The 20,960-nt window shown below is 36.0% G+C and overlaps 1 protein-coding gene across 2 annotated transcripts in view; it reads right to left on the bottom strand.

Annotated features, from left to right (window-relative positions):
- Positions 1-20,960, bottom strand: part of POU6F2 (POU class 6 homeobox 2) — a 312,199-nt gene that overhangs the window by 47,171 nt on the left and 244,068 nt on the right. For both annotated transcript variants that reach the window (XM_041400352.1, XM_041400353.1), the window contains exon 6: positions 6,124-6,270. In XM_041400352.1, coding sequence (XP_041256286.1) covers positions 6,124-6,270 — 147 coding nt within the window. The remainder of the gene's footprint in view (positions 1-6,123; positions 6,271-20,960) is intronic.

Here is a 20,960-nt window from a genome sequence, read left to right as displayed (position 1 = left end):
TTCTCTTTTCTTCCTGCAAACAACAAAACCGCATGTATTCAGCACAGTGAAACTTTGAGGGGGAAAATAGGGAGTCAGACTCCACCCAGCAGAAATTCAATACATTAATATGAAGGTCTGTCAAAACAGATTCTCCTGGTAAAGGGTTTTCCAAGGAACATTCTTAAATGCTGGTATTATCAGACTGTTATAATCCCTCCCTCTAGCACTGTCCTCAAAATATGTTTCTTTTAATGTCGCAGGTTTCTAATGAAATATCCTTAATATATGCCATTTTGATACCACCAACTCAGATTTCTGTAGGTCTTAGCCCTAGGAAGATATTGTTAGTAGTCACTACTTAAACAATTATCATTAAGAATTTTGTGAACATTTGGATGTTGTGAGGCCTAAAATTTTAGTGGTTACCATGTATTAAAGTTGCATAGCTGAAAGAGAAAGTGAAAACAAGAAAAAGAAAAGAAGGTTAAGAGAAAAGGCTAATGGACATTGAACACCTGAAGAACAGCATGAATTGCACATAATCAGGAAGACTCTAAGATTCTTACACATTACAGGACTTTGAGCCTCCTAGAACTTCTGGAAGAATGAAAAAAACAGAAACAACAACAACAAAAAACCCCCCCCAAAAAAACAACAAAACCAACAAACAATCAACACCCTCCTTTTAAGTGTAGGAGGAATTACAACTTGCTGTCCCAGGGGTAGCTGCCAATTTTCATGGCTAGTGTTGAAAAGAAAACTAGGTCACATAGAAGTCTCTATACATTTCTTGGAAATGACTGCTAATTGCTCTGAACTTTGAAGTGTGGATATTGAAAAATTCTTACGTGTGTGGTTCTAGAGAATTGAAAGTCTTACTAGTGACTTTGTGTATACATACTCATTTGCTCATCACAGCATACTCTACCAGAAGGAAAATGGAGGAAAAATTGGGGAGTTGAGCAAGACCAAGAAGAAAAAGCTACAAAAAGCCCCCCAAAAACCAAATAAAAAAAATCCCACTAGCAAGAAAAAAACCCATCCAATGTATTAGATCCTTTGGTTTTATCTATGCACAAAATCATACTATAGTAATTTAATATATATTACAGGGATTTAACAGAAATGGTTTAAATCCCTGCAAAGGTATACATTTCAGTATTGGAATATCTTATTGCTATTTAGCTGAAACAAAAGTTAATAACTAACTAACTAACTAACTAACAAATTCCGGCTTTCCACTATTTTTTTCTCACATGTTTAACTAAACTACATTAAAATGTGCCTTAGATTTTAAAAGAGTATTTTCTTTTGGAATGGGGATAGCCCCAACTGAACATCATCGGAATAGAAAGCAAATGCTACAAACACCTTTTTCCACACAATTTTATAATTACCTCACTCCCCAAAAGAAGGTAATGGCCTTGTCTGTGGGAACAAAGAGGTTCTAGTACTGCAGCCTATTAAATATTTTCCAGATTGTGGCCTTGGCCACTTAAGCTAAGACAAGACAGCTGCTCTCCTTAGAATCATAAACTTAGTTTGCACATAACTGTTCTTACTTCAGAAAAAAAGTAGTTACAGAAAACAGTGAAAATAATAGTACCTACATGTAGACTTTAATAGTTGAAAAGACAGAAATTTCCTTTACCAGAAAAGATACTTCAGCAATTTCCAAGCCAGTCCACAATGAGCACAGTGTTGTTTTTTTTAAAATCCTATGCCTGTTGTTATTGCACATGACATATTACATTGTACTGTACAGTGTGCGGTGATGAGAAATTCTCTGCTTATTTAATTGTGATCCTTCAATGAATTTGAAAGGGAGCACTTTATTTCCATTTCTTTAATTTACTAGTTCTTTAGCTGATGATTTTATTAACTCTTGTATTTGAGAACTGATGCTTAACAAAAAAAGGGGAAGAAAAAAAAGGCCCTTGGCAGTATTGTGAAGGCCTGGAACTGAATAATGCACTTTAATAATGAGGAATAGAGCTATGGCTTTTGCTGATGGCTGTGACCGGCTCTGTGACCTGATTATGTCGCAGAGTGTCAGCAGCTGAGATACTACAAAAGGGAGCGCATCCCATCAAATCTATCTCCATTGTAATCACTTGTGCTGCTGAGAGGCTTGTTAGGAGCAGGGAATCCATAAGGCCTCATTAGCACCGTTTACCATCAAGAAGCTCAAAGAGCAAATGTGTACCCTCTCATCAGAATAATGAGAACCAAAGTACTCCTATTATCTAATTGCATCAACAATGCCTCTCTCGCTATTTCGTTTCCTCAGCTACTTGTGGACTACAATACTCAAAAATTAGTTATTTTTTTGTTAAGTACCAGAGTGGACCTGTGCTTAAGATTTTTCTTATACAGAAGGTATTCATATCTAAAGAGCAAGGCAGGGGCACAATGAAGCCTGGGTTACTTCAGGGGAATTCTTAGATTTTAATGAAACAATCCAAATTAATTCACTGTTCACTTAAAGTGTGGACAATACAATTACACCATACATACTTAGATTTTCCTTATAATCTCACAGGAAACAGACTATTGCCTGCCTGGCATGATGAACTGCCCACAAGGCAGTTCATCATGCCAACTCTTATCATGTTTCTCTTTTCTTTTATGGTAAAATGTTATTTTGCAACTGCTGAATTTAGTGGTATTTTTCTCATGTTGGACAATTCCCATCTTTTCAAAAGAGAAACTAAACTTACTCAGTACCCACAGTTAAAATGTATTTGATCCTGCTGAAGTCAAGAGGCATATATGAATGCAACTGATGATAATTAAGAAACCATATTCATCAACCTTGTTTTCATAGTTCTGTGGCTCATTTCCTTAAAATATTATGACAACCTCCAAAGCACACATTTCACATACTCAATAAACATAGCAAAACCAACACAAAACTCCTGATTTTTTACTCATTTGCAAAACCAGTGTAAAAAAGATATATTGGGTTAAACCTCTGAAGAATCCAAGGGCAGCAATGGCACTAGGGTGCTACTGTAAGGCAGGCTGAAGCTGAATAGGTAGACAGTCTCTCTTTGAAATCTACTGACAGGGTGCAATCTGGCAAACCAGCTGCCCTGGCCCTCCAATTTAAGGTATAAAAGCTCAGTGCTGCAAACAGTTCCTGGAAAGTGCTGAGGGCGAACCGAATGTAAGCAGTGTTACATGGGCCAATAGCTCTTCATAATATGCCTCTGAAAATGAAAATTGGATTTAGAGTCCTCTACGTGTACTATATCAAATTAATCTAGTGATCTAATAATATTGTTTCAATGGATTAGATCTCTTGGTTTGATCTTGGGAAGGTCTGGTGATACAGTTTATATTGCCATCCAAAGCAAAAGATGAAAAATAAACATGCTATAACTCTGAATTCAATAATTAATTAAATTTTAAAAAGTTATATAAATTTTTGTTAATATATATGATTTTTTAAACTGTATTTGTAAGCACTCCTAGACTACTGGGAATTAAGGCCATGCCATATGTCATTTAAAGGATCATTTCCCTTAAATTTGGCATAGGATCTTGGATTTGACCTAGAGCTTAATGTCTCCAGGGATTACTGATCACCATATATTTAGCTAGACAGATGGACATTTACAAGCCCTGAATTTCTGTAACAGAAACAACATGTAATTACAAAGATTGCACATATCAACATTTTAGTAACTCATTTAGCTTTATATTTTCAGGAGTGAGTTTTGGATATCATACTTGTGATTCCTTGAAAGGGAAAATTTTTAAAGGGCGGAATTCTTAACACGTGGTGCAAATCTGGCTCTTTAGTGACTCCAAGCAGATTATTCAGAAATGCAGCATTTCAAATTACTATTCGTTTATGTTCCCACTTTTGAAAAAACATCCTGTAGTTCTTGGTTAGGTACTATAATTCTGTTAATTTGAAGGGAATGTAATTTACTTTCTGGAATGTAGATAAATTATACTGAATAGTCCTGTTTTAAGGCAGTCTGATAAGTGGTCTCTAAGTAATATGAGTTTATGCTGAATATTATAAAACTGTATGCTATATTACACACTTACTGTCAATATTTATCTATATTGTGGCAAGGTCTGCAGTACTGATTATGAACCAAGGAACATTTGCAAAAACAAGCAATAAAAAGAAAACTCTTATTTAAAAAACCTAGGCAGATAACTAGATGCAGTAATTTGATTCTGACAATTGGGAAGATTCTTCCTTTCCTTTCTCTTTCTCTGCAACCTGTGGAATTATTGGTCTTGACTTTATGTCTGGAATAAACAGACAGGCTGAGTGAAACATTCATTCAGTGGTATCTTCTTAGTAGTAGGGTTTTTTTAGGGATACAATGAATGGTCACACATAGATTATGTTTTCAGTGGAGAACATGTAAAGGAAAAGCTATAAAGAAATTAGTCTACAATCATAACTTCAGCTCTTACGATGAACATCCTTGGTGTCAAGTGCTTCATATGTAAGTGGCGAGTGTGAACCATTTCTGGAGCACAGAGGAGATAGAAACAAGCAGGCTTCTATGTTGGAGCTGATCTGACTATGAGTTATAGGTATTATAACCAACTTTTCTCCCAAACCAATACCCCATCCCTCCAGAAATCTTAATAGGCTTTTGAGAGCCTCCATTTAAAGCTGGCTGCATAAAATGATCCTTTGATGAAAAGGGATTGAAACAAGGGTTAAAGTAGACATTGAAAGGTTATTGTAGAGGGCACATTGTTCATACAATCCTCCTTTAATATGTGTGGTGTGCACCTGCGATAAGATGATTCATTAGATAAGGTCTCACTTTGACAAGCTCCATCGTTCAACCCTCAGGGTAGTGATGGAACAATTCTGCACCCACTCAGTAAATATAACAAGGTCAGCATTTTTTTCCCTGGGACTTGGATGGTGATAGTGAAGCTCAGGGAGCATCTCTGTTTATATGTCCTGTTTAAAAAAACCAGGGGAGGTCCTGTAAAGTGTTCAATTTTATTTTTTAATGGGCCAAAATAAAAACCTCACTCTTGTTCCAATTAACTTGCAGAAAATTACCAGGAGAAGAGCTGCTCTTTTTCTTTTTTTCTCCTCACTAGTAAACAGTAAGAGTAGAAACTAGATTTTAGATTCACATATCATCTAAGCTGCATCATTTCAATAAATGTTTTTCAGGGCCTAACATCCACATAAACACTGTGGGTATCACTGTATGCCCAATTTGTAGAATTTAGAATAATGACATTCAAATGACTCAGTTACCAGTTACATTCACAGATCTGTTGCAGAGAAACAATTGTGTTAGTTTTAGTCCTAATAAATTCAATAAAGGATAAAAGTGGTCACACTCTGAGAGCCGCTTAAATATGGTGCACCAAAGGAATTATTTTTATATATATAAATTCAGATGCATATGTTTCTGCATCATACTAAGACTGAAACTAAAATACTTTTAACAAACAAACAGCTCCAAAATGTAGGTAATGCACAATCTCTCTCTTAGACACACTAACTCTTAAACAATGTTCAAGTTGCTTTTTGGAAAATTTTCTTTACACCTAAATAATCTTCCAAATTTACATTTACAGGCTGGCATAGTCATTGCAAATTGCTTAACATAGTTAATAAACAAATTAGGAAGCCACTCAGATAACTCCATTCCTGATACTTCATTACAATTTATTTTCCTTTACTAGAAACATTAAATGCCTTTAAGAAACGATGCAATACAGAAATATCACAGAAATGGAAAAAAGTGAAGCACTGTACCACTTCAGTAAAGGTGTCTGTTATTAGGCATATGTAAGTGGAAGAAGACAGATGGTATGTTTGTTAAAAATCACAGGGTTGCTAGACTTTTGAAATGGTAAAATAGTAGTAAGTGGTATTGCGCTACTGAAATATTTTAAAAGGACTGAAACAAAATAAACCAAACCCTTAGCCTTTTCTAGCTTGAAAACACTCTTTAAGAGTGCCTAACTTCCCCCTGTTTCTCAGACTTTCCATTTCTTACCTTGTCTGGCAAATCAATATTTATTTATCTTCAACATGTGCACTTTTAAATTGCTGTCATACAGGCGGAACTGATTTTTGTCCTAAGATCAGCCTGCCATCAGTATTCACAATTTGCTCCATCTTCTACTCACCTGTCCTTGTGCATTAGTGACGAGCTGGCCTGTGACCCCCTGAAGACTGGACAGGGCGTTTCCAAAGGCCTGGGAGTTTGCTATTGAGCCCATGGCTGCTGCTGCTGCAGCTGCTGCTGCTTGACTTGCTAGTGGATTATTAACCAGCTGAAAAAAAAAGGAATAAAAGATAATGATAAAACCCATGATAAATATATAATACTAACTGAATAATACAAAAGTGATAGCACAGTAACATTTATGTTATTTTAATGTTTTTTACCCACTTAATTGTGTGTAAAAAATGTGTGCTCCAAGGGCTGAAGTTTGAGAGGTTCTTACTTCTGGGGCTTTGAAAATTAGCAGTTTTAAAAAAGGAAGAGGAAATTCCATGTGATGTTGAAGAATACAATTCCCTTTTTTAACCCTATATTCTCTCCCCTATTTTCTTTAAATCGACTTATGCTTGATGTGTTTCTTTAGGCTCAAGTTGCTAATGCCACAGGTATAGCAGCTTAGTACTACTGTAAAGAGCAATCACTGAAAGATTAGTGCAGGCCTGGGAGTGGAATGTTTACTTGGCGACATTCAGAACAGAAACTATTTTACTGATGACCTCAAACCCAAGAGAAATCTGCAAATCCTTTTAATTTTTATCATTAAATAATTGGTTTCAATATCTAGATAAATCACATTAGAAGACTCAACCTTGTAAGGGAGGTCAGTAGATTTCAAGTAAAAAGTCAAAATTCCTTTGCAAAATATGATACTAAGAAACATGCTGCTTCTCAAATGTGAATGATTAGTTCTAGGACTCATACATTTTCAGGAAATAATTTATATTGTCTGCTTTAGTCAATTCTACCTGAATGCACCATAGAAAGCATAGAACATGGTCATGGCTTTCACCTTAAGACTAGGGGAATCCCATGGAGGAGCAGTCCTATCAACTCCTGTGCTTATCAAGCATACAAAATGTGTACTCCTCTGTCAGAATCAAAAGTTGTCTTGGACATGGCTTTTCCACTGGCTTATTGTGAAGTTTCTATTTTCTTATCCTTTTCTGAGAAAGGACAAATGAACCAAGCACACAGGGATAACAGCAAAGAAACTAAAAACATTGTGAAACATCGTCACTCGGACAGCTGTCTTGAGAGCAATTAAACTCAGTTCAAAAGGCTGAAAATACATTTTAGAGTCGCTTTGCCTCCTAAGAATCATTGCATTATAGCAGAACTTGCAAAATATGCATTAGCAGGGTAGAGCAGCCAGAAGTCTGAGGGACATAATTGTCTAGGGACATTTTTTCTTAGACTGAGATGAAAATGCTAGAGCTAACTCAAAAAAGCTTTATGTTTGAACTGAAATTAGTAGGAGTTCTAAGTCCTAAGATGATGAGTAAATTATCTATCTTTTAGAAATGGAGAGTCACAAGCAGTGGTAAGGGATATACTCCATAGACAGGCTCTGCTTCAAAATAGGTTATAAAAAATTCATCAGTGATTAGTAGATGTTTTAAACATGTTACAGATATGAGTAGTGTGTATGTTATAGACGTTTAGAAGCCCATCAATAGAAGATGTCAGATATGGTTATAATCTATGCTTATAAGAAACCTACTTGTCTGTTGGACATTGCAAAATCTACAATTGATTGGTCATACATTAAAACATCTATTAATCATTCATGAGCCTCTCATGAAGTATTTATAAATGCAACCTTGATATAAAGCGTTGCTTAAAGGGGTGCCTTGGGCATATCCAATCCCTCTAGAAATTGTAAAATAAATAACTAAATAAAGATTAGTAGCAATGCCAGACAGAAAAGATTACATTGTTTGGAGGAATATTTTGGAGGAATAATTTGGAAAAAAGTGTTATATGAATCTCTAAAAACAGTTCACAGCACTCCATGGCATGAAAATCAAGCAGGAATAAAACACAAAAGGGGAAAACTGCAATGCATGCTTGATTTGCAGTCCTGATGAGCTGAGCTGTGAAGAGATCCAGTGCAATGACCAAAGTGAAGCTCAGTCCTTGAATGCAGGCTACAAGAAATTCCACTGACTGCACAAAGGTGTGAGTGCAAAGGTAGCTGATGCACTCTTCAGTCGTTTGGGTGGTGGTGCCCTAGCATGGCAGTGTAATGCCAGAGAACAATATAAGCAAACTAGTTGGTTTTCTGCTCAAAACAGTGCCATTTCTTTACTGTCTGAATCAGAAGTTAGCAAAAGCTACATTTTTTTACACAGCACTTTGTTGGCAGTACTGGGACTTGAAGAAATTCTCTTATAGCTGTAAATACTTGGAGAAGAAAGGGGCAGCAGCAAGAGTATAAGACTTTACAATCTTATTAGCAACACACACATTACTGAACCTCTGATCCTACAGCATCTGACTGCAGGTATAAATGATAATCTTTTGACAGTTACTCAAAATCAGTTAATAAACTACACTAGCTGCTATATTCAGGGCTTCAGAGGTGTGTAAGATCAGCTGCTTGGGAAGCATAAATTAGTCTTGTGAATGTGGAAACTACAAAAAGTTAAAACCTTCTAAAAATCAGACTATCACCTTCTAGAATCTCTTTTCCATTTTTCTTGCACTGGTTTTCAAAAAATGCACATTTTCAAATACAACAATAAAATGTAATTACAACAAACCCTGGAGACACTCAGGATTGCTTTTAGTTGCATCACAGAGATAAGCTACTTATTAAAAATGACAGCAGAGGCTGTGATATGCATAGGTACCCTGCATAGTACCATGTTCCAGGAAAAAATACAGGGAACGGGCCAAATCGCAGGGTAAGAGACTTCAAAGTGCATATGAGACCACCCCTAACTATTCATAACTCTGATTAAAAAGGAGGGGATGCATTTTTCTTTGAGTCCGTTGGGGAGCTGTTGACTGCAAGTTATGCTCTATTCAATTGACCCCTTTTATCTTGTGTGCAAACTGGGGATGAAGAAATACATCTCATTTCATTACATCTGGACACCAAGATAACACTTGAGTCTTTCTTTTATTCAAAAAGTAAGATCTCTAACTTGAGAGGTTTATGCAATTTCTCAGTGAAGGTTGGATCCCTAAGAATGCATGTTGGAAATATTGGAAATACATTGTGAAAAATATCAAAAAGGGCTCTTCTTACTTTGTTCCTGAATTTAAATAATGATTTAATTTGGAAGGCTGAGAAATTTAGAGCTGTCAATTCCAGTGCCCAAATTTCTTCTCCAACCCAAACCACCAGCCATAAGACTAGATAATAGAAATCTTTGTTTAAAGTGACAGGCCAACCCTCTTAATGACACCTCTGCTAATAACATGATTATATGAGGAAGCAAATTTTATTAGGAAGAATCTTCAATAACTGAGTAGGTTTAGTACATTTTTTCTGAATTTCCAAAGCTGAACTATTAAATGTAAAGCATATAAACATTGTCTACTCTAAGTCAGTAAATACAGACGACATTCCAGTGCAGCAAACAGAATTCACACAAATAAAACAAATCTGAGAAATTCTGGTGAATGAAAGAGGCACTAACAAGATCCTAAAACTGTGCCATGTGAAGTGAGTGTTTCTATGGTTAACACATAGTCTTCAAAAAAAAAAACAAATTTGAAGAAAAATGTGTTAGAACAAATGCTGCAAGCAGCTTTCTTGAGAGCCACAAATGCTTTTTTCTTTTGGAATAATACCATCTTCCTCTTTATTTTGAAAACTAACTTAGTGTTTCATAGGAGTTGCTGTGAGATACGGATCAAGCATTCATCTATTGTTGAATACAAGATCAGATTTGATAACCTACACAGAAGGTAAGTACTTTCCTTTGTAAAAGGCATGTCCTACTGAACTTTCAGTCTCCTGGTCTAGAAATCAAAGAGCCAGTTTTAGTCATTACAATATAATTCAGTCAACAAATGTAAAGAGAAAAACCAAACAGTTTTACTAGTAAAAAGTCAAGACATTTCAGGATGTCAGAGCATCACATGAAAAAATGGGCATGTAACCTGAAAGGTAAAGTCACTTTATGCTATGCTAGTATATAGATCTCATGTGTTTTCTAAAGCACTTGTGGTGGAGGCTGCCTAAAGACATGCTGCTATCTGAATGCAGCAATGGAGAATTTGAAGGACATATTGCAGAGTAACTTCAGGCATAACTTCATTTTATAAAATAGTATTAGTGTTTTTCAGAAAGACTGTTAAAAATCAAATTTCTGGATATCTCCTAGTGATGGAATTAGTGTAAAAAGTATTATATTTGATTAGGGGCCAACAGATCCTCAGTCTCTTATCTTCTCTGACAAACTCTTCTGTAGGGAGCATCACACTACTAGATTAGCTGCTGAGATTATTTGCTCAAACCCATGCTTTTCAAGTGAAAACAAATCTCTCTAAGTTGAGAAGAATTCAGCAATGGCTCTCAGTGAGAAACACATGACATTTTTCTTTTCTACCTGTAATGAGTGAAAGTATTATCCACAGAAATTAATTTTTTTAACAGCATGGCATGTGTTTTTGTAGGAATTTTTAGACAATAATCTATCTGAATTTTATTGTGTTTAGCTGATGAAAGAATTATAGGTTAAATTATAGTGGGATTTATTCCCATTTTTTCTCAGTGGCTTGTGAGATAAATTTTGTGTAGTAGTCACTGGACCTTAAGGGAAAAGATTGTTTCATACTGAGCACAGTCTCCTGAGGATATTGTGATACCTTTTTTGTTACAGTGACTAACATTATCATCTGTACTGGGTGTAGATGGAAAGGTTTTGGTAGTGAAGCTGCTGCAGAGGAGGAAGATAAAAAAAAAGGAATGAACAAAACAAAGGGAACAGCAAGGTCAGAGAAAGGAAAAAAGAGTCCCCACTGCAGCCCTTGGAGGACCCTAGAGTAGGCAAATGGAAATTTCCTGATGAGAACTGTGGTCCCTGGAGCACCTGTGCAGGAGCAGGAGGAAAGTGTGAAGAGAAAGGAGCTAGAGAGAGGAACTAACTGCCTATAGCTCCCCACTGAGAGTGGGTAGAAAAGTCAGGAGTGAAAGAGTGAAGTATGGGAGAGTGGGGAGAAAAATTGTTTTAATACTTGTCTTTGTTTCTCACTTAAATGGCACTATATTGAAGTTGATTCTCCTCAAGTTGAATCTGTTTTGCCCCCAACACTGATTGGCAAGCAAACCCTCTTGACCCATGAGCTTTCTCATCCTGCTTGCCCCCGCCCCCCCGCCCCGTCTCACTGAGGCAGTGAGTGAGGGGCTGGGTGGGCGTTGCTAACCCACCACACCACTGCACGGCAGTTACTGGAAACCATATATTGCAACAAAAATACTCAAGTGTTTTCAATACCTTGATAACAGAAGCAGAACATTTCAACCTAGATACCCATATGCTTGATTTCTAAACATGAGTGAATTGAGACAGAAGTGCAATTTCCCTGAAAGTCCCCATTAGCTCTTCTGGCAAATTCTTTACACAGTGTTAATGCTTATATTCCTAATTGTTTTCAATACGTATACATACCTAGTATCAGTCGATAACTCCCTGAACTTACATAAAATCTCATGGTCCCAGAAGGAATTTAAAAAACCACACTGGAAAGACTGCTTCAATTGAATCCTTTGAAAGCACGTAGATATGCCAGCAATAAGTAAAAAACAAATTGATCATAATAATCAACAAGATCACCACTTAGCACTTATATAGAATTGTCGGTGAGTGAGCTCTGTCAATTTAATTTATTTTTAGGATTTTAAGTAAAATTAAGTCACATTTTGAAAAATCCTCTGAACACGCAGATCCCAAGAAAGTCAAGAGAGAAGACACAGGCAACATAAACCAAAAGATGTTAATTTCATCCAAACAGATGCCATGAGCAAACATTTTGGAAACTCTGTCTGGTTTTGTAATTATCACTTAAATTTTTTTTTTAATGTTGATCTTTCCCTCCCTCTGTCCCTCCCTCCTTTTTTTGTTTACATAATAGGATAATTACAACATATAACTTGTAAATGAGCATCAGGGTAAAATGTCTGATAAAGTGGCTGTCATAGAGCCTAATCATGCATAACTATTTGAAAACAGGCCCAGCGGGCAAATCCCAAATTATGAAAAAAAAATTAAATCTGTCAACATTTAGTTTTTGTACACTGTTGTGATATGATCAACCTACAAAATGTGCAATTTAGTTATAATATCCAGACCCTTCCAACAACGTCTGCTTATTTCAAAACTGCACAGATCTAAATTTGCAAATGGTTGTAGATGGTAAGAGTTCCAAATAGGCTGCTTGGACAGACATTTTAGTATATGCATATGGATCAGAAATTTATGTACAGCATACAGTGTAGAGACATGGATATTGAAATATCTGAAAGCACCAACTTGACAGAGACACTTAAAATATCTGGTTCTCACAGATACTTAGTCTGCTCATTATATGCATTTATTGTGGTTGAGTTATTTGCTGTCTAAATCTATGCTGAATTTTCTATCAGAAATAAGCACTGATAGTGGTATCGCTGATGCGACATGACTTGATTCAATGCAAAGCTACGCGACCTGAGGTGATTGGAAGTACGCAGTGCTCATGTGAGCCTTGATATGACATGGATAGAAGAGGATGAACAAAATTTCTTGAAATATCTTTGTAAATAAGGTGCTGCTGGTCAAATTTGAACCAGTCTGAAAACTACAAAAAAACCTGCAAAATTAAAAGGGCATATTTCTTATAGAGCCGTGGCAAAGCAAATAAAGAGCAGACATAATTCCCAGGTCTCTCAGACCAAACTTATGGAGACATGAATAATGAAAAACAGATCAGGCTAATAGTGAGCAGACACCACCCTAGCCAATTTAATTTCTTCTCTATTAGTGACAGATAGAAAAGAAAAGACAGGAAACTAGAAGAAAGCGATCCTCATCAGGTGTAATCCTACAAGACATACTAAATTGAAGGTGTCAGCATGTCTGAGGCTGGGTCTTATATGTTTACAAAAAGAGTGAATATATTTAAATATATTTAATATCTTTAAATGCAAATAACTACAAAATGCAATGACTGACCACTTTAGCAGCAGGTCAGTACTTACAGACTGACCCTAGACTCCTGTCTTGTAGGTTCCTGACTCTCCACATTTACAACTTACAAGTTTGAAATGTTCCAGATCTATTTAAGATTGCACCCACTGAAAAAGACTTCAGTTAAACAGAGGCATCTTGGTTTTGTCTGATTTATTTGGTTTTATCTGATTTTTTCTGAGTTACTTTTGTGTTTGCATAGTTTTTAAAATATTTGAAACTGTTTCTTTCATGCATGATGCATATATACTCTAAACAAACAACATCTAAATTAAATTTGGCATTTCTGATAATCATAAATTGTATCAGTACTTATAAAAGAGTACTGAAAAAGTTATCTGTATTCTCTAGTTTTCTGAAGTAGTTTCTGTGTGTTGCAAGAATGAAAGCAAAAAAGTGCTTTCTAAACTTTTGAAAGGGTCTGCAACACAGTTCATTTCACATTTATTAGTTTCTTGGTTCCTGTGTTTGTCTATTTTAGAATGATTTATCTGGCTTCTGAAAGATGCTTTCCCTACAAGAAAAATCAGGGTTCCCTCATTGCTAAAAACCTGGACTCTTATCAAAAGGAAATTGCCATCTGTCTTTTCGGACAACAGCCCAGCACTTGGGTCTCAGAAATCTCTGTAGAAAGTGTGTCAACCGTGAGACACACCAAATTAATCTCCTTAATCTAAAGCATTTATTTGCCTTTAATTTGAATTTGTGAATGGCATGTGCAGGTGTAAATATGACCATTTGCATATATAAATGTTAAAAATGCAATGTGTGGTCACACCATGTTAATATGACACTTCATGTTAAGTATTTGAGAAAATATTTCTGAAAGTCTTGTTCTACAATACAATACGCAGTCTTTGTAGGTATGCCTGGAACTGTTTATTCAAATATTTGTATTAAAAAACAAACTTCGAGGTATAGACCTTGTCTTTTGCCCTTTGAAAAATAAATCCTACTTAATACTTAGGGACACATTGTTAACTGAGAATATATATAAAGCTTCTTTTAAAATTCTGTGTCAGTTGCTCTGCAAAGATCCTAATTTTTGAAGCTGGAAATACATCTGGATACTTTGGTTTATTTGTAATGTAATAGCATCACCATATCATTTTGTTTTCATGTAAGCGAAGTGCTTACCTTGAATTTTTGTTGATTTGAATGTAAACAAGATCGGATCTAAAACTGTAACTATGTGGAATACTTTTCCTTTCACTACTTTCAGGTCCAAACTGGACCTTACTTGACGCATTGATACACGATACAAAGTTGAAGGACAATACAAATGGCTCCTGAGTGCAGTAGCAGGAGTGTTGTCAAAGGTACAAGTCAGTCCAAAATATGAATCTGGTTCTTAATACAGGTATCTAGAAAGCTGGAAGGATTTAATTCTCTGTGTTTATATCAGTTCACCCCAAAGTCAAAATGACATAAACACCGTAATTGATATAATGTGTTTGAGAAGTGCTTTCTCTGTTCTCCAGATTTTATGGAGAACATATGAGATACAAAATCAGTTGTGACACTGATTTTTAATTAGATATTTGAGTTTTGCTGAAACCTCGGTATATAAAATGAGATCTGAAAGTATGAATAAAATTGAAGAAAATATTCATTATGAAAACCTTGACGTTAAACAACATTTCCAATTAAATAAATATGAGATGTGAATCATAGCCACTGAAACAAGTAAGCTGAGTCAAAATCTACAAAAGGGAAGTAAGCATGCAAAAAAGGATGTTGGGGATCCCTCAGCACAATACTGTTAGTTTCCCTGGACACTCTTTTTTTACTTTAGTACAGTTCTGAATGCCCAGTGGTGGACTGGAAGTGAGATTTTCTTTAACCCTTTTCTGTCTGTCAGTGGGAAGGTTACTGCTGCAACTCCTTTTCTAAAGATAGATGAATAAACACCTCTGAACCTCCTTGCATGACCACTAGGTAAGCATATTGCATCTCAGATGGTAGCAACCCTCTGCCACATTCATATTTAGATAGCTTACTTTGAGGATAAACATAGTGGAAGACACTAGATAGCACAAGACTGAGTACTGCAATTTAAAGCTCCTGTTTATAATACATATTGTCTTTTTCACCAGCAGTCCTGCTCTGTAAATAAAGTTACCTGTAAATTTACACTAGTTGTGTATTTAAGTTGCCAAAAATTGTGCCCTCAATGCAGCTCCTATAGAAGGAGAAAGGTGGAAGGGTTAATATGCAGCCACACATCTAACATATGTTACATCTGCAGCCATGTGTGTAACTTTTCCGCAGAGAACATCCTCTCCTCCCAGGCCCTTCTGTCCCATTTGCTGTCATCAAGAAACCTGCTCCCAAAAATGAAGTGTAAGTCCTGCCCCAGAAGCAGCACATGCCTGCAGTGTGGGGCTTGTCTGTGCTCAACATCAGTTGGACAATTCCAAATTTAATTTTGTTAATGTTCTTATAAGAGCTATAGAGAATATTTTAAATGTACCAACTGCCTTTAAAGCTTTTTTAATTTGTTTGGTTGGCTTTCTTTTCTTTTCTTTTCTTTTCTTTTCTTTTCTTTTCTTTTCTTTTCTTTTCTTTTCTTTTCTTTTCTTTTCTTTTCTTTCTTTTCTTGCTGTTTTCATAATCCATCCACATCTCACCTTTCGTGTGACTCCTTCCGGAGTTTTTCCTTTTTGGAGTGGGTATAAATTTTTTTGCTGTGATAGAACCCCCTTCTGCTTTCACCTATTTGACTCCTTTTCTCTGATCTCTTATCTCTAGTATCAGCTACTTTGTTCATGTCACTCTGAGTCTGGTCACAAGAGGTTTTCAGCATGGGAGTTCACACTGAACCACAAAAGAAGCAGTAAATCTACTGTATCTGTAATGCTGCCATATTAATTCCTAATCAATTTCAAAGCCATATTTGAAACTCATATATTTCACCTGAGCAAAATCAAAATAACATCAACTTGCCAACAGCAAATGAAACTTGAAAATAATTAAACATATGGGCTAGAAATGTATTTTTTCTGAGGTCTTTGCAATTGTCACTGTGCTAGGCACTATAATTTGACGGCAAGAGGGTATATGAAACTGAGATCCTCTTATAACAAAAGCATAGCTCCATATTGCTTGAGGTAACAGAAGAACTCTCAGATGAATGTGAGTGATGACTGCAAGTAAAAAATGTATAAATTTTTTTCCTGCAAGGATCAGTTCCAAATTTGTTAAAATCTGATGCTGATTCCTTCAAAAACTGCTTAGATAGCCTGCATGTAATCCTAATACAGTCCTGGGTAAATTCGAGAGAGTTTGAGCTAGTGTGTTTTTGTGACACATTTTTCTATTTTTGTAGATAAAGTAGCAGTGTGACCTTATACTCCATCTTATACATGTTATTAAATAAAATCACACACCATTATTAATTTATGCCTATGGTAATATTGCTTTACTTTAAACAAAGACATAAAAAAAGTTTAGCTCCTATCATCCTCTCTTATTTTTTTTGCATGGAGACAGAATGTCAAAAATAATGCCTATTACTCAATATCTGCTACTGGCTGGATTCATAGCCTGGGGAAAGTCTAATTACCATTTACAATAAATAATTTCCTCCATATTTATTATCAATGGAAATCTACTCATACACATTCAGCCAAAGAATTCTGCTATACAGGCAAAAATATGTACTAATGTACTATCTTTCAACAGCAGCTCAGCTTACAACCTGAATGTCTGTAGCTTTTTCATTAAATTCATTATTGCCTTATTGTACCTAGACTCTTGTTCTTCCATAAGGCACTGTCAATAGACAGACACATGAATTTCTTCATGTTCTAAGTATTTTCTACTTTTATCTGTTGGCCAGATTCACAAAATATTTACGGGCCCTGTAGCAATTCTTGTGCTTTACAAAACAAGAGATTATTTTGGTACTAAAAATAACATAAGTTCCAAGTTCTTGGTCTGATTCTGATTTCTTTCTGCCTGAATATAAATCTCACCTAATTTTAATGAGGTCAGCAGAGTTGCAATTATTTAAAACAAAGAAACTATTGTAAGAATCAGTCCCTTCAATTTCTTCTAGGATTCAAATCTGCAATAGGGGGGAGGGGGAATGATTCTTTCACTTGAAATACTAGAGTTAGCTAACCACACTGATATTTTATTTAAATCAAATAGTCTCACCAATGGTCTGGGTGAGGTTTTCTGGTTTTGTTTGTTTGTTTGTGTGTGTGTTTGTTTGGGGGTTTTTAGTGTTGTTTTTTTTTGGGGGAGGTTCAGGTTTTTTGTTCTGTTTTGTTTTTTGGTTTTTTTTTTTGCATTTATGCTCTATAAACTAGAGAAGCATTGAAGTCATAAGTTAAAACATTGACACCTACAGCTGTGAAACTAATGGATTTTTCTGTTTGTAGACTGAAAAATTTCCCTGAAACACCCTATTCACCCCCTTAAAAACAAAACAAAACAAAAAAACAAACAAAAAAAAAAAAACCCCAAAAAACCCCAGTAACAAAACACAGCCCAGCAGACCTGGAGTGGGAAAAAATTGAAAATAAATAAATTTCAGGTCACTTGAAACATTCACTTCAGACCAAAATGGTTTCTTGAAAGAAAATGTAAAATGGATCACCCTCACAGTGAGTGTTATATGAGTGTTATATAAATTGAGTGGAAATACTTGACTTCAAAAAATCATTCTTATATGTCTTTTCTTAATCTCATTCATTTCGGGTTGGGAGGAGCATATGCATCTACCTAACTATTTGCCAAAATATACCTTTGGAAATGGTGAAGTATGCAGACCTCTTTGCAGACACCGTCAGTGGAGGGTGCTATTGGTAATACTGTCAGTAAAAGGGATAAGTCAAGGGTCAGAAATGTTTTTGCAGAAAACCTAGTCAGACAGTGCTGCTGTTCTAATGTACCTCCAACATGTCAGAAACTCTAAGGAACTTAGCCTGAGTGCAATTAAGGCAGAACTCTTTCACTATGCCTATCACATTCAGGATACTTGTACAGGCAATAAAGCAAATTCTACCTCTGAGATATAAGGTATGTGCTGTTTGCTTTCCAAACTTAAAGCTGAATCTGTTCCCTTGAAAAAGAAATTCCACAGAAGGCACTCACATATTAGAAATCATGTCAAGAGAAGAAAGATGAGCAGAAAAGGCTTGGCCTTGTTTTAAGTATGTATTAACCGAACACAAAACAAGGATGCAGTTATTCTGTGTTGGATTGTGTCCTCTTTGAACAATGGGAATCAGGAGGCAGGTAACAATCCTAGTTTCACCTCAGAGAGACAGACAAGGACTATGACCTGCAGAAGACCTGGTGATCATCAGCCAGCTAGAAGAGGCAAACAAGCTCAGTAGTCTAAACTAAACCAGAAATGGCTACTTTTGCATGGGTCAAGGAACCAGTTTTTCAGCTGTAGCAGCAAGAAAGCAACTGAGTGTGCTAAAAGGGGGGTTCCTTTCTTTTTCCTGAAGACTACTATACTGCTGAGCATTGCAGGTTGCTAAGACATCTGAATCAAGATCTTCATGGAAGGAGGGAAAAAGGTCCATTTGCCATGTTCACCTATACTCAAGGTTTCCTTGGCATTTTCAGTTGTGAATCCCATACTAGGGAATATCAGAATGCTTTGTCAGACCCACTGGTCTGACAAAGACATAATTTAAAGCAGATTTACCTGATATACAGCTAGCATACCAAAATATTTCCTTTGATTTCAAGAAAATTACATTCCTTATTTAAATCAATGCCCATGAAATCAGATCTCTCTCTCTCTCTCTCTCTCTTTGTTCCTAATATTCATCCAAAAATAACATTGCTCTTAAGAGCCATCAATTCAACAGGTGGAGTCCCACAGAGGTCAGTGTAATTATGCCAGTTTAGACCAATGAAAAATTTAGTGCATTGATGATGGCATGTGAAATATAAATCAAAAACTTTATGGATATTGAAACAGTGTTAAAACAGGGTGTTTTATACAGTAATTATAAGGTTATTTCTCAGTAATTCAATCTACCAAGGGCAAAAGTATATCTTTTACTGCTGCCTATGATGGTAATAATTCTCCCTGGCATTTGTAAAAGCAACAATAACTTTACATTGATTTTGCTTAAAAGGAAAGTTCAGGGTTAGAAAATAAGTATTTCATGTGGAAACAAGAAAAACTTTCCAAAGTATACGTGATGGAAATAGTAATAATTATATCTGAGAAGGAAGGAAGTCTTGTGATTAAGGTCACTGGGTAGAGACCTAAAAACCTCACCAGGGGTCCAATTCTTCCATATATTTCCATTTCTTTAATTTCCTGTCTGAAAAATAAAATAAATAATAAAATTCTCTTTCTCATTGTTTGGTTGTTTTCTCATTAGATAATACATCTGCAAGCCCACCAAGACTGGATTACGTATGCACACACACCAAACAACAGCAAGATCAAAGATAAAACAGAATTTCTTATTTCAGGTTAAATCTGCATATGGATTACATTTTTCTGTTTACTACACAGTATGCATTGATTTATGTATTTACCTGGTATTTTTAGCCACTGCCATAATATATATCCAGGTAATATTAATGGAGGCCAAAAAAAAAATTCCTCTGAGCTACAGAAATGAATGAACATCTAAGTCATTAGCAAAGCTGTTTAAAAAATGTAGGTTTTTAGCTAAGAAGCAGGCAAATGGTACAAAGAACTGCAAGAGGCTATTTCAAAGTGAAGACTGACTTTACATAGGAAAATAGTAAATCCAGGAGAGCATTCTACATAAGTCTGGATTTGCTGCTCTTTATAAGTTAACTGGTTAAAGTTTGCTAGTTTACATTATCAGAGCACCCTGCATAAAAGAAAGCCTTGTCTTAGCTCTGAAGTTGTGATCTGATAACATGTATTATTTAGAAAACACTAATTTTATCATTCATGTTCTAGACATTTTTCGCAAGATAAACCAATTACACAGCTTAACATTGCAGTAGTGGGGAAATTCCCAATGCACCCTAGCATTTCTTCTGCTTTTCTGTTCATTCACACTCTTGTAGTAAATTTCACATATGATAGTTTGTTTTTATCAAGTCCTATTTTAAAATAAATGACAATAACTCAAATAACACTGACCTGAGCTCTGGACCTAACAGTCTATCTCATTAAGCAGAAAAGATTACTCACTTGTATAAATTACTTTCATCTATAGCTGTTAAACTTAACAAAATTGTTGAAGTAAACTGTATGTTGAACTATGAGAGCTGTACTATGGAGTGCTACAGGCCCCTTGTTATCACTAGCACTAACTGGCCCCCAGCTGGGTTAGAGATGAGTGGCCATGGATGCAAGGCCTCATTGACTCATCTGTGCAAGTTGCTGTTGTGGAAAAGAAGGGGTGATGGTATGGTGGGCAGCACCATGGAGCTCTTTTCCTGCATCTTCTTTGGGACACAGATGGTTTTGCCTTCAGTTGGAGCTGCCGCCATGGCAGCCAGCTGCCTAAATCACTGGCAGTGTTGTAGGGATGGTTCTTGTCCCAGAAGGGATGGCCCTAGCTGGCCAAATTTGTTTCTTGTTTGAGGTTTGGTTTTGGCAGGGTTTTTTGTGCATCTTCCGAGCAGACACTACAATCTGCAATCCAACACCCCCTCAGGGTACTCTCCATACCAAAGACCTGGTTTTGCTTCCTTGCCACAACTTGTTCTTTCCTCAGGGAAAGAAGTTGGAGATTCAATAGAAACTATATACAATTGCATGCTATCCCATAGTCAGTGCATTACAGAATGCCTTTGAATCTTCAATATATAT

Source organism: Onychostruthus taczanowskii, unplaced genomic scaffold (assembly GCF_017590055.1).
Source record: "Onychostruthus taczanowskii isolate IOZ18803 unplaced genomic scaffold, ASM1759005v1 scaffold179, whole genome shotgun sequence".
NCBI lineage: Eukaryota > Metazoa > Chordata > Aves > Passeriformes > Passeridae > Onychostruthus > Onychostruthus taczanowskii.
The sequence above is the reverse complement of the archived record's forward strand: the minus strand, read 5'-3'. Positions and strand labels throughout refer to the sequence as shown.